At 51.8% G+C, this 12,074-nt stretch overlaps 3 protein-coding genes across 3 annotated transcripts; 2 read left to right on the forward strand and 1 right to left on the reverse strand.

Moving 5' to 3' along the window:
* Positions 1–510: 510 nt before the first annotated feature.
* Positions 511–5,896, reverse strand: 6METHYLSALICYLIC (type I polyketide synthase; the record flags this gene model as incomplete). The annotated part of the gene is made up of 2 exons (XM_043277562.1): positions 511–5,763; positions 5,816–5,896. 2 exons carry the CDS (start codon positions 5,894–5,896, stop codon positions 511–513), a joined length of 5,334 nt encoding a protein of 1,777 aa, XP_043135429.1.
* Positions 5,897–7,446: 1,550 nt separating this feature from the next.
* ACHE_30895S (putative NRPS-like protein biosynthetic cluster) lies at positions 7,447–10,764 on the forward strand (the record flags this gene model as incomplete). The annotated part of the gene is made up of 4 exons (XM_043277563.1): positions 7,447–7,746; positions 7,802–8,063; positions 8,123–10,311; positions 10,366–10,764. 4 exons carry the CDS (start codon positions 7,447–7,449, stop codon positions 10,762–10,764), a joined length of 3,150 nt encoding a protein of 1,049 aa, XP_043135430.1.
* A 432-nt stretch (positions 10,765–11,196) lies between these two features.
* ACHE_30896S (vacuolar protein sorting family 37 protein) lies at positions 11,197–12,050 on the forward strand (the record flags this gene model as incomplete). Its single annotated transcript, XM_043277565.1, has 2 exons — positions 11,197–11,507; positions 11,564–12,050. The coding sequence occupies 2 exons, from the start codon at positions 11,197–11,199 to the stop codon at positions 12,048–12,050; spliced, it is 798 nt and encodes a 265-aa protein (XP_043135431.1).
* Between the last annotated feature and the right edge of the window lie 24 nt (positions 12,051–12,074).

Below are 12,074 nucleotides of genomic sequence, written 5' to 3' on the forward strand. Positions count from 1 at the left end.
CGCTATAAGTGTTGTTGTGATGGTGTTGTCTGGTGTCTGTACTATGCTGAGAAGGCAGGTCTACCAGGTTCCCCGAGTTGATATATATCTGTGACTTGTGCCGTAACAATGATCAGAGAAGGCTATTTTACCCTTGGTGCTTTGGACAATCAAATCTAAAGTCGACTACTCAATATAACCAATGCCTAACTACTCTGTACTTGGAGGTCGATGGCACTTCTCATGCTCTGTCACGTGGAGCCATGTGACTCCGGGGACTCTCTTCTCTTCCTCTCTTCTTTTTTCATCACCTCGAGAGTCATCGACGTTCCAGCCATCTTCCGCCAACAATCTAGGAGTGTCACGAGAACAGTGCTCTCAGTCACTACCCCTACAAGGGCTACTGCTGATGACAAGAATGGGAAGGTATATGCAATTCTATAACGACGCTAACAAACTAATATAACGGGCAGGGCTCATATCAAGGAATTTGGAGCCTTTGGAGTTCTATATACAAAAGCACTTGGGTATCTACTGGGCCAGCTTCTCAACATACCATCCAACCAGATGGTGCGTCGTCGGGTAGTTCCAAACCAGAGTTGGCGGAACATTGAGCTTGAGCGCCTGCTGAAGCTGTCGTCGTAAACTGACACTCATCACAGAGTCTAACCCAAGATCCGACAAGGTCGCCTTAGAGTCAATTTCGTCCGCGGAAAGATGGAGGACATTGGCCACACAAGTCCGAATTTGTTCATCGAGATATGTCTTCAGCTCCAGTCCAGAAGACGGCAGTGCTGGCTTGCTGCCAGTCTTACTCTGATTACCGTCACTAGACTCTGAGGCTCGACGGATGGCGATATCGTTTAGGATGGGCGTTGGAAGCGGTTCTTCTTCATCAAAGACGCGGCTGCGTAGCACCACGCCGTGATCCATGTCGTACTGTGCAAGGTACAGCCACGCCTGGAAAGCGTCGTGGCGACTGACATCTGTGATACCCTTGCTTTCGAGTTCCGCAGTGACGAAATCGCTATCACTTCCCAGGCCCATACCCTGCCACGCGGTCCACTGGAAAGCAACCGCATTGTCACCCAGACTCCGGCGATGCGTGGCGAGTGTGTCGAGGAAAGCGTTCGCGCTGGCATACGAGCCTTGACCGGTGAATCCAAACAGCTGGCCACAGGAGGAGAACAGAACAAAGAAATCCAGTGATTTCGGCGGGAAGGCCTCATGCAGAGTCAGTGTTCCGCTAACCTTGGCTGACAGGACGCGGTTGAGGGCGTCTTGAGTGGTCTCCACGATGAGCTGGTTCTCTAGCACTCCAGCTGCGTGAACCACGCCCAAGACTGGAGGAAGACTCAGCCGGTCCAATGCTCCCAGCAAACTGGATGCGCTTGTACTGGCGATGTCAACAGACACGGTGTGGACGCTGACACCTTTTTGCTCCAGGGCTTGGATCTTCGCGATTGTCGACTGCAGGTCACTATCGTGAATATCGTTCCAGGTTCTCCGCGGCGGAAGCGAGCGTCGGGAAGCAAGCACCAGACGTCGAGCTCCTTGCTCAGCCAAGAACTCGGCCACCGCGAGTCCAAGTACACCTAGACCACCCACAATGAGGTAGGTACCCTCCGGTCGAGATAGCGATTTGGACGGTTGATGGTTCCGGTCTTCTGGGGAAAGAGCACGAAGTCTAGCTATTCGGGCAATTCCGTCGTTGATGCGGATGATGTCGGCCCCCTGGATGTATTTCATGGCGGCTAGAGGCATAACCCGTTGCTCACAGTCAATGAGACCTCCAAAGCAATCAGGGTTCTCGCTAGCAATGATTCTACTGAGGCCCAGTAGCGGTGCGTGGGCGAGAGCAGTCGGTGTTTCCCCTCGCGTCACATCATCAGTAAGCACGAAGATCTTGACAGGGAGGGACTTCTGAGCGACAAATTTTGTGATTTCCAGAAGTTGCCAGGTGAAGTGCTCGGTCATAACAGGCACTTCCTGAAGTGAATGCACCTCGTGTGGAATGTAAACGACTACCGTGCCTTGTTCGGGTACAAAGTCGTGTGGAAGCTGGTTGCCAAGATCAACGGCTGCAGAAAGCTGAAGTGACCGGATATGGGCAGGCAAGGTCTTTGCATAAATGTCGGTCATGGAGGCATCATTGCTGATCAAAATGGCTTTCTCAACGCGAATAGGCTTTTCTGCGGGCAGAGCTGGTGTCCATGCCATTCGATGCACAAGACCTGCGATGTTTCCTCCGCTTGTACCAGGCGTACCCTCGATTTCCGAAAAACGCATGGAAGTAAACTTGGCTAGTAATGTTCCAGACTCGTCTAGTATATGGACATGGCTGGAATACTCCGTGCTGGTGTCTTGCTGCACGTAAACCCAACCAACCTTGGGCGGATTCTGCTCCGTGAAAACATCCACCTGCTGAATCTGCGCTGGCATGCGCAATCGAGGCATGTCGAAGAAGATGGTAGATCCAATGGATGTTGCAGCATCCAGGAACGGTGCCCACGACAAAGGGTTCCAGGCATTGATGCTTCCCACCCCTGGGGCGACGTCGACTCGTGCGATCATTTCGTTGGTGTTGCCATGGTGCTCAGTCACCGTCCATGGGAATCCCATGGCGCCAACTCCAACCTTTACGAGGTAGTCGATGGTGAAATTATCCCGTAGCTGTGCGCCGATACGGGTCTTCACTGCGGGTATGTCGAACCTCACTTCTGCGGTGGCATCAGATTGAGTGTTGAAACTATGACCAGTAGTGTGGGTGACCCAAGAGCTTTCGTCGCTTTGCTCGCTTTCTATTAGTCGTGACATGAGTTTCACCTGATGATCTTGCTGCACCACCACCTGAATGTTTCGCGGAGTACCAACGGCAACGGGCACTCTTAAATTGATGTTTTGCAACGTGGACTTGCCAGTAGCTCTCAGGAAGGTATTGATCAAGCATGCGGCAGGAATGATTTCTGTCCCAGAAACCGGATGGCTCAACGGGAAAGGCTTCGTTTCCTGGTCCAAAGTCGTCGAGAAAACCACCATCTCGGTTCCGGCCACAGCAGTCCGCTTGCCCAGAAGAGTGTGTGTGTCAACATCATGCATGTCCGCGGTTCCAGTTGTTGTCGCTTCGCGCCATAGGGGACGATGCATCCAGGGACTCATTGGTATCCCTTGAATCCACTTGCTCACCACATGCTGTTTCGAATTGCTGATATCCGCTCCGCTACAGTACAGTCGACCAACTGCATGGAGAATGCTCTTCTCCGCCGGTTGGTTTCTGCAGAGGGTGGGAAGGACTGTGAAGTCGTCAATGCCACGGTCCATGATAGTTTCGCTGATTGAGTGGGATACGACAGGGTGACTGGAGACTTCCAAGAACCTCCGGTGGCCGTCCTCAATGGCAGCACCGACAGCAGAAGTCAGCCGTACTGGTCTGACCATGTTGTCCACCCAGTAACTGGTATCCCGAGTGTCTTGGCCTCGAGCGTCCGAGAGCGAAGTCGAATACAGCTGGACTGTCGGCTGAGTAGGTTGCAAGACATCCTGGAGCGCTACCGAAAGAGGATCTCCCAGTTGACCCAAGACCGCGGAACTGTGGAATGCGATATCTGTCTTGACGGTGAAAGTCTTGACTCCTTGCTCCTGATACTGCTGAATGATACTGGCAACGTCCTCTTTGGGGCCAGCGATAACACAGGATGACGGGGATGTGTCGATAGCAACAGTCACAGTACTCGTATCTTTTTCGTTGAGGTCCCGACAAACATCCTCAGAACTCCGGCTGATCAAAGCCATCGCTCCATAGCCCATAACCTGCCTGTATAGAATTGCCCGCCGTGTGACAATCACCGCTCCCTCGACCGGTGAAAGCGCACCAGCAACCACAGAAGCAGCGATCTCTCCTACCGAATGACCGATGACTGCCTGTGGAAAAATGCCATGGCTGTTAAGTACGGCGCTAATTCCGATCTGTACGATGTAGGTCAAGATCTGAACGCGATCTGACAACTCGAAGTCACCCTGCTGCAACCATTCGATGGGCGACGAATCGATCTCCTCGCGGATAACAGCGTCGATTGGTTGGATTGTATCAAAGAAAACCGGGTTGTTGATCAATTCCTTCCCCATGTCCGTCCACTGCGCCCCGTGACCAGAGAAAACCCAGACGACATCCTTTCTCACATTGGACGGGAGGATACGACTTTGTGCAGTCCATGGATCGCTACTCGAGCGTTGCTGTATGCAATCCAAAGCAGCGAGGGCGCCATCAATGTCTTCGACAACTGCAGATGTCCGGAAGTCGTGGTGGCTACGTCGAGTAGCCATCGTTTGACACACGCCAGCCAGATCAAGTTCAGAACCCTGCTGGCGAATCCAGGAGCTGAGTGATTCTGCAAAAGAGGCCAGGCGCTGCTCCTGAGGTGCCGACAGAAGCAATAGCTGCGCGCCCGTGCTGTGGATATTCTCTCCGTCTGACGCAGATGGCTTCGTGTACTGCGGGAACTCTTCGAGAACGGCGTGTGATACTGTTCCGCCATAGCCATAAGAGCACACGGCTGCGCGACGCAGCTCATCCGGGTTTGGCCAATCGGTTGGTTTCTGCACGACCCGAAGGCCAGCTTCGTGCCAGTTAATCCGTGAATTGAGCGTTTGCAGGTTCGCTTGAGGGGGTAGGATGCCTTTTTGGACAGCGAGAACAGCCTTTATGAGACCCATAATTCCTGCACCAGCCTCCAGATGGCCGATGTTGGGCTTGATAGAGCCAATATAACATGGATCGTCACTTGGCCTTCCGATACCGTAGATTTTTGCAACCGCGGAAACTTCTGTTGGGTCTCCTAGGGCAGTGGATGTGGCATGGGCTTCGACGTAGCGCACCGTATGGGGACTTATGTCTGCGGTGTTGAGTGCTTTCTGTGCGACGAGTTCTTGTGCTTTGGCATTTGGGGCCATGATACCGTTATTTCTGCCGTTGTGGGCTACCGCGCTGCCCTTGATGACTGCCATGATGTGATCTCCGTCGTGGACGGCTTGACTGAGGTTCTTCAGGACAACGGCACCGGCACCTTCTCCACGACCGTAACCATTCGCGGTATCATCGAACGACCGACATTGGCCCTCGGAAGAAATAACCCCAGCCCTAGCCAGGACCGTTGTCAAGCCTGGGCTGCAGAGTGCGTTCACGCCACCGACGATCGCAACCTTGGATTCACCTCCGACGATGGCTTTGACGCCATGATGAACAGCAACGAGTGAAGAAGCGCATGCCGCGTCAACAGCAACGCTGGGCCCCATCAAATTCAGGTGATACGAGATCCGATTCGGAACCCCGCAATATGCCGTCCCAATTCCCATCCAAGCATCAATATTCGCCAGGTCCTCCAAGATAAGACTTCCATAATCATTCGAATTCACGCCCCAAAAAACAGCAGTGTCACTACCACCCAGCGTCTTCGCAGAAATCCCAGCATCCTCGAGCGCCTCCCAAGCAACCTCAAGCGAGACACGTTGCTGTGGGTCCATCTGCTCTGCTTCTTTCGGAGAGATACCGAAAAACTTACAGTCGAATCCTTCGATATCTTCGATGTAGTATCCACGGTTGGGTACTTGGCTCATTACTTTCGAGTTGCGGGGGTCTCGGTTGTGATATGGTGCCCAGCGCTTGGGTGGCATTTCGGTAGATGCTACCTTTTGGCCCAGCAAAGCTTGCCAGAGTTGTTCGGGGCTTTGGATGCCGCCGGCGACACGACAGGACATGCCGACGACTGCAACGTCTTGGAATCGAGCCTGTACCACTAAATCAGTATCTGGGTCTTTCTTCGGATGGTTGAAAGCTTACACTATCACTATGTTCAGTGACGGGAGTGCTCCTCGAGTCATCAGATCTCGATCGTGGTGTGGAATGAGTAGATGTAGACATGGCGGCTATTCAAAGTTAAGGAGAAAGCTGCTGGGACAAACGTACGGAGTACTTCTCCCAAAAGAAAAAAAAAATGCGGCAACGATGCAGTCCTCGCAGCTTCCTTCATATATGCTTGACTAACCTGCAGATGAACTATAAATTGTACAAACTCAAATTACCATAAACAGGCTTTTCATTCAGCTCTCCTCTTCCTGGATAACATGTGTAAGAGCAAAGCGCCTACGTGTTCATTGCGAGCCTACGATTTAGCCCCAGTTATGCTTAGGAATATACGATATGAATATCAGAAATACAGATTTTCGCTTATCTTGCCTTTGGTCCGAGCACCTGGAACGCAGAGCCATCAGCGCCATAAGCTTGCATGCCTGCAGGGCACGCATTTCATTTACATGGATGGGTCCTCGCCGGTGGGATCGGGGTCGCCACTCGGGAATTGGGATGGGTGTATCACCAGCTTCTTGGCTACTGCACCAGATCAGGCAACCATTTAATAATTTCGATCGTGGTTTTGCATGGCTCAAATGCAGTGAAAAAGACTAGATATGCCTTCCAGCGAACCTTCAGCGTCAATTGGGTCACGTGATGGTAGCCCTAATCCCCGGATCCCATCGGGTCCCACCGGAGACGGGAGAGTAGATACATGGCCGCATCTTACATTTCATTTTCGAATTCCTGCAATTACTCTTACTGGTCATACTGTAAATATTAAGGGTTTTGCTCATCTTGTGGTTATGCAGGTACGCAGGTATCAGAGCTCGTCAACTGCAGGGTTAGTCTGTCCTTGCATTCGTATGCATCAATGCCATAGCTATTCCAGGCTTGCTCATCTATTCGGGATATCCGATCTGGGTGCCACTTAAACCCGTTGATCTGTTCCCCTCATTTTGTGGATCAGTCACTGAATCATGGGGCGTGCAGGAGAAGATCGGCATGGTTTATCATGGCCGATCTCGCCATAATGTCGTCGTGTTGTTCAAGCCACATGACTCAATCGAGACATATCCGGTAATCCTTGCGCGGGGTGGATCTGACTTTTCGAGATTTGCCTGGTGATGAACAGGCTCGTATGTGATCTGTGTGTGGACTGATAGCCCCTCTTGGTAGAGACTCCCTGTCGGCGGTTCCTCGGTGGATGACTGAGGCTGAGATCGGGGTTGGTATACTGATTATTTTTGTTGTGTTTTTGATCTGATACGTAACAGTGGTTAGTTTACATTCCGTCATAGTGCTGGGTTAAGTGAACAATAGGCGCACTAGGATCCAATAGCCTTACTTCAAGAATCGAGACAAGTATTATCAAATACTGTTACATTCATATGCAGATCAGCAGGAATCTTCAGCTGAGATTGGAGACTATTGAGATAACGAAGCTGATTGGTATCTGTGCAATTCCTGCGAGCAGCTGGATCTGTTGCCGGTACTACCTCTCGGCAATATCATTCCGCTGGGTAAGGGAGCTATGGTATAATAACTAGCAGGCCCCAGTGAATGGACACAGATTGATCCTTGCTATTCTACATGACTCTTACTACCAGCAAAAACGCAACATGGCAGAGAACGGCACTCACAAGATCGGGAAAAGGCTTATGGCCAATGTTGTTGACGATATCGCCGAGGGAGATCCAGAGAGAACGGTCTGTATTATGCCGGAGAAAACAGACAGTTCAGAGTCTTTCGTGAACCTGAATTTCAGACAGCTCGCTCACGCAGTGAACTACATGTCCTGGTGGATAGAGAAGTCGTTTGGGCGTCACAATAGTTCTCCACAGGAGACTTTGACTTATCTCGGTGCGAATGACGCTCGATATCTGATTATTGTCATGGCCTGCAACAAGACTGGCTATCAGGTAAGCGGAGCATCAACATGGCACCTAAGATCGTCTATGCTGACATCGGAGACAGCCATTACTTTCCTCCACTCGGAACTCTCAGGCGGCGCAGCTCCGCCTTCTGGAAATGACCGATTGCTCAAAACTTGCGTATAGTTCGGAGAGAAAACAAAAGGCAGAGGAGATCGAAGAGTGCCGCTCTAATCTAAAGAGCGCGCAGATTCCGTCCTTGGGTGAGATGCTAGCAAGCGCTACCGAGCTGTACCCCTTCACGGAGACATTTGATGAAGTCAAGGATGACGTGGCTTTCATTGCTCACAGCTCGGGAACTACTGGTAAGTGACTAGTAAAGCGTTGCTAGAGAAACAAGCTAAAGAAAAAAAAACGTTACTAGGATTTCCCAAGCCCATTCACCTCACATACGGCTACTTTGGCGCCCTCGACCATGGTCGATACGTCCCCATCCCAGAAGGACGAACAGCAGGTGTACCGGATCGATTGACTCGCAACGACCTTATCCTTTCAACGACACCTTTCTTCCACATGATGGGCTTCTCCTTAATGGTTATGACCGTCTTCCATGAAATCCCTTGCGTGATCTTACCGGAAAAGCCGCTGTCGACCGACCTTCTGACAACAACCCTCAATGCCACAAAGCCAACAGCAGCTCTCTTTCCACCATGTATCCTAGAAGACATGACCGCATCCCCCGCATCTATGGATGCTCTTTCGGGACTACGACAGGTCTACTTTGGAGGCGGTCCCCTTTCTCCCGATGTTGGACGTAAGGTCAGCGAGCGTACCGAACTGGTTAGCTTCCTTGGGATGACAGAAGGCGGTTGGGTCTTGTCGCTTGTTCCAGAGGACAAGGAAGACTGGTCGTATTTCGAATGGAGCCCGACATTCGGTATCAAGATGGAATCGATTGGTGAGGGTGGACTGGCGGAGATGGTCCTGCACAGGCACGAGAGGCCGGATCTGCAACCCATCTTCCATACGTTCCCTGATATTCCATCATATCACACCAAAGACCTCTACTCGCCCCACCCGACGAAGCCAGGCCTGTGGAAGTTTCACGGGCGCCTAGACGACGTGATTGTTCTGAACAACGGCGAGAAGTTCAACCCCGTCACCATGGAGAAGATTATCGAGGGACATCCGTTGGTCGCTCGAGCTGTCGTGGTTGGTTTGGGCAAGTTCCAAACAGCCCTCATAGCCGAACCTAATTGGAACCAAGAAGTACCAGGCGAGAGCCAGTTCATCGAGGAGATCTGGCCGACAGTGCAAGACGCAAACCATATCAGCGTGGCTCATGGTCGAGTAATGAAAGACAAGATTGGTGTGGCAACTCGCGAAAAACCATTCAGCACCACGCCCAAGGGAAGCACGCAGCGACGACTGGTAACCGATAGCTACCAAGACGAGATCGAGGCTCTTTACAACAAACGTGCATCAGCTGATGCTTGGGTTGACGCAATTTCCGGGGCTACTGAGCTATCTGACATCCTCCAAGTCGTCCGGAACATGGTTTCAGAGGCTATAAGCCTCTCACCAGCGGAGTTCACGGATAAAATGGATCTGTATAGTATTGGTCTGGACTCGCTTCAGACGTTGCAGTTGAGCACGATTCTCCAAGTTGCGGGCTTCAGGACTCTCACACCTCAGATGATCTACGCAAACCCCAGCGTTGACAAGCTTTCCAACCTTCTCTACGATATCGTGCACGGTGTTCAAACGGAGGAAAACGCAACTGCACGGGCTGAGCGGGTCGATGCCCTGGTCAAAAGGCATACAGATGACCTCCGTCAGTCCAAAGCAAGCACAAACGGCGTGAGCAACGGCATTAATGGCACGGGGAAAAGACATGCTGTCATCCTGACCGGTTCCACAGGCTCCCTGGGCACATACATCCTCAACGACCTCTTGAATGATAACAGTGTCTCCAAAGTCTACTGTCTAAACCGCACCACCGACGCTCAGGAGCGCCAAATCCAGAGCTTCAAACAGAAAGGTCTAACCGCGCTCGAAAGCCCCCAAGCAAACAAGGTGGAATTCCACACCATTTCCCTTCACAAAGACCATCTCGGACTTCCTAGCTCCATTAAATACACCGAGATGCTTTCCACAGTCGACATAGTCATTCACAATGCTTGGCGAATGGACTTTAACATCTCCGTTGACTCTTTCCAGGACCAGATCCAGGCCGTCCGCCGGCTGGTCGACTTCTGTACGCATAGTACTCACCACGCACACTTTTACTTCATGTCCTCCATCGGTGCTATAGGGGAATGGAAGCGTTCAGACGGAAGCACTGTCCCAGAGGTACCGTTCGAATCATGCGATGTCGCGCTTCGTCAGGGGTACGGGGAGGCGAAGCATGTTTGTGAGCGAATCTGCCTTGCTGCGTCTAAGAAGGCGGGTGTGCCGACAACTATTCTCCGTCTGGGACAGATTGCCGGTCCTACCACAGAGGCTGGAATGTGGAATTCGTGGGAATGGTTGCCGGCTATTGTGCAAACATCCAAGACTATCGGTAGGATTCCTCGTACGTTAGGTGCTGCACCGGTGGATTGGATTCCAGTGGTAGGTCTTCATCCCTCAGGAATTTGTATTAACAGAGCACTAACAACAGTATAGGACATCCTCTCCACCATAATCCAAGATCTCATCCACACCCGCCAAATCCAGGCGTCAAACTCCTGCGCAGTCTTCCACCTCGTTAACCCAACACGCACAACGTGGGAAGCCCTCCTCCCCTCTATTCACAAAGCTTACAGTAATACTGCCATCCAAACCGTCGACATGAAAGAGTGGATCGAAGAGCTCGAGCGTATTGAGAAGCCCTCCGCCGAAGACCTTGCTACGAAGCCCGCTCTCAAGCTGTTAGGCTTCTATAGGAGCCTGGTCCATGGTGATGGAGCGCTTTCTGTCCCGCTTAGTGTAGAGAGAACGAAGGAGGCGAGTGTGACGATGCAGAGTATGGGGCCGATTTCGGGGGAGTTGATGGGGAATTGGTTGAGGCAGTGGCAGTTTTAGGCGGCTCGTGGATAGTATAAGAAATGGACATGGAACGTAATTACGATGCCTTCATCCCTTCCATAGTAGTTCTTGAAAGCACCAAGGAACAATGACCTCTCTACCACCTGTGTTGATAAGGTCTATTCCTTGTCGGAATTCCTTGCCTAATAGAGACCGGAAGGGCTTGTCTTGTGAACATTTCTTGAAAGTCCATAATGGGGCTCCTCGGAAATGAATCGAGACCAGTCTCTATCTTCGGTCCGTCTGAGAGGCTCTTTACTTTTCATTTTGTAGCATTGTGTCTCCATTGCATACTCAGCTATGCTCAGGCAGAAACAAGGCATAATGAGGCACCAACATGTGATCCTCTCCGCATCTCCAACGTCAATCCGACGAGTAACTACAACACCACCAATAAACAACACACCCTAAATTCAGACCACATTCACCATGTCGCAATTACCGCCCTCAACATACTCTCCCTCGTCTTCGGCTTTTGTGATGAACCCAGCTCTCAACGCCGATACCCCTCCACCACCCCCTCCGAAACCGAGCAGTCACGATGTCAGTCGAAACGGCACGCCACAAACAAATCCCGCTCTTCCCGTCCCTTCACCGCAGACATACCAGGATGGATACCACAGTCAGGATAGAGCGCGAGCGCAGTCTGTGAAAGCTGCTCAGTCGCCGGCTCCAGATAACCTGCCCAGACCCCCGACGGTGGAGGAGGGGTGGTTACCGGATATTGTGCGGGATAAGTCGTGAGACTCATAACCCTACACATAGGAATACAGACTGGCTAATTATCATTGTGTAGAACCACTGATCTACAAACAATCCTCCAAGACCCCTCCCTCATCTCCGCTCTCTCCAGCCACCACCCCTCCCACACAGCGCATCAACAACACCTTGAATCCCTGCTCAAGTACAACCGCGACCTCGCAACCCACCTCCTAGACTTGCAAACCCAACTCGCCGACTCCCGTGCCTCAACTGAATCCCTTCTCCTAACACACCAATCACTCGAAGTTTCGTGGCGGAAGAAACAGACCGAGATGGACGCCGCGCTGGCGCCGTGGTCGCCGCGCGCGCTGTACCAGCGGCTGTCTGCATCGATTTCGGAGCAGGAGGCTATTTGTCAGGCTGTGGAGGAGAGTTTTCTTGAGGAGGATCATCATGGGAATGTTACGGAGAAGGAGGTTGGGGATTGGGTGAGACGGGTTAGAGCTGAGGCGGGGAGGTTGGCGGCTAGGAGGGAGGCTAAGGCGAGGTGGGATGAGGGGAGAGTTGGGGGGTGGCGGTGATTTTGGTATCTTTGTACTTTGCTA

The sequence above is a fragment of the Aspergillus chevalieri genome, chromosome 3 (genome assembly GCF_016861735.1).
Source record: "Aspergillus chevalieri M1 DNA, chromosome 3, nearly complete sequence".
Classification (NCBI taxonomy): Eukaryota; Fungi; Ascomycota; class Eurotiomycetes; order Eurotiales; family Aspergillaceae; genus Aspergillus; species Aspergillus chevalieri.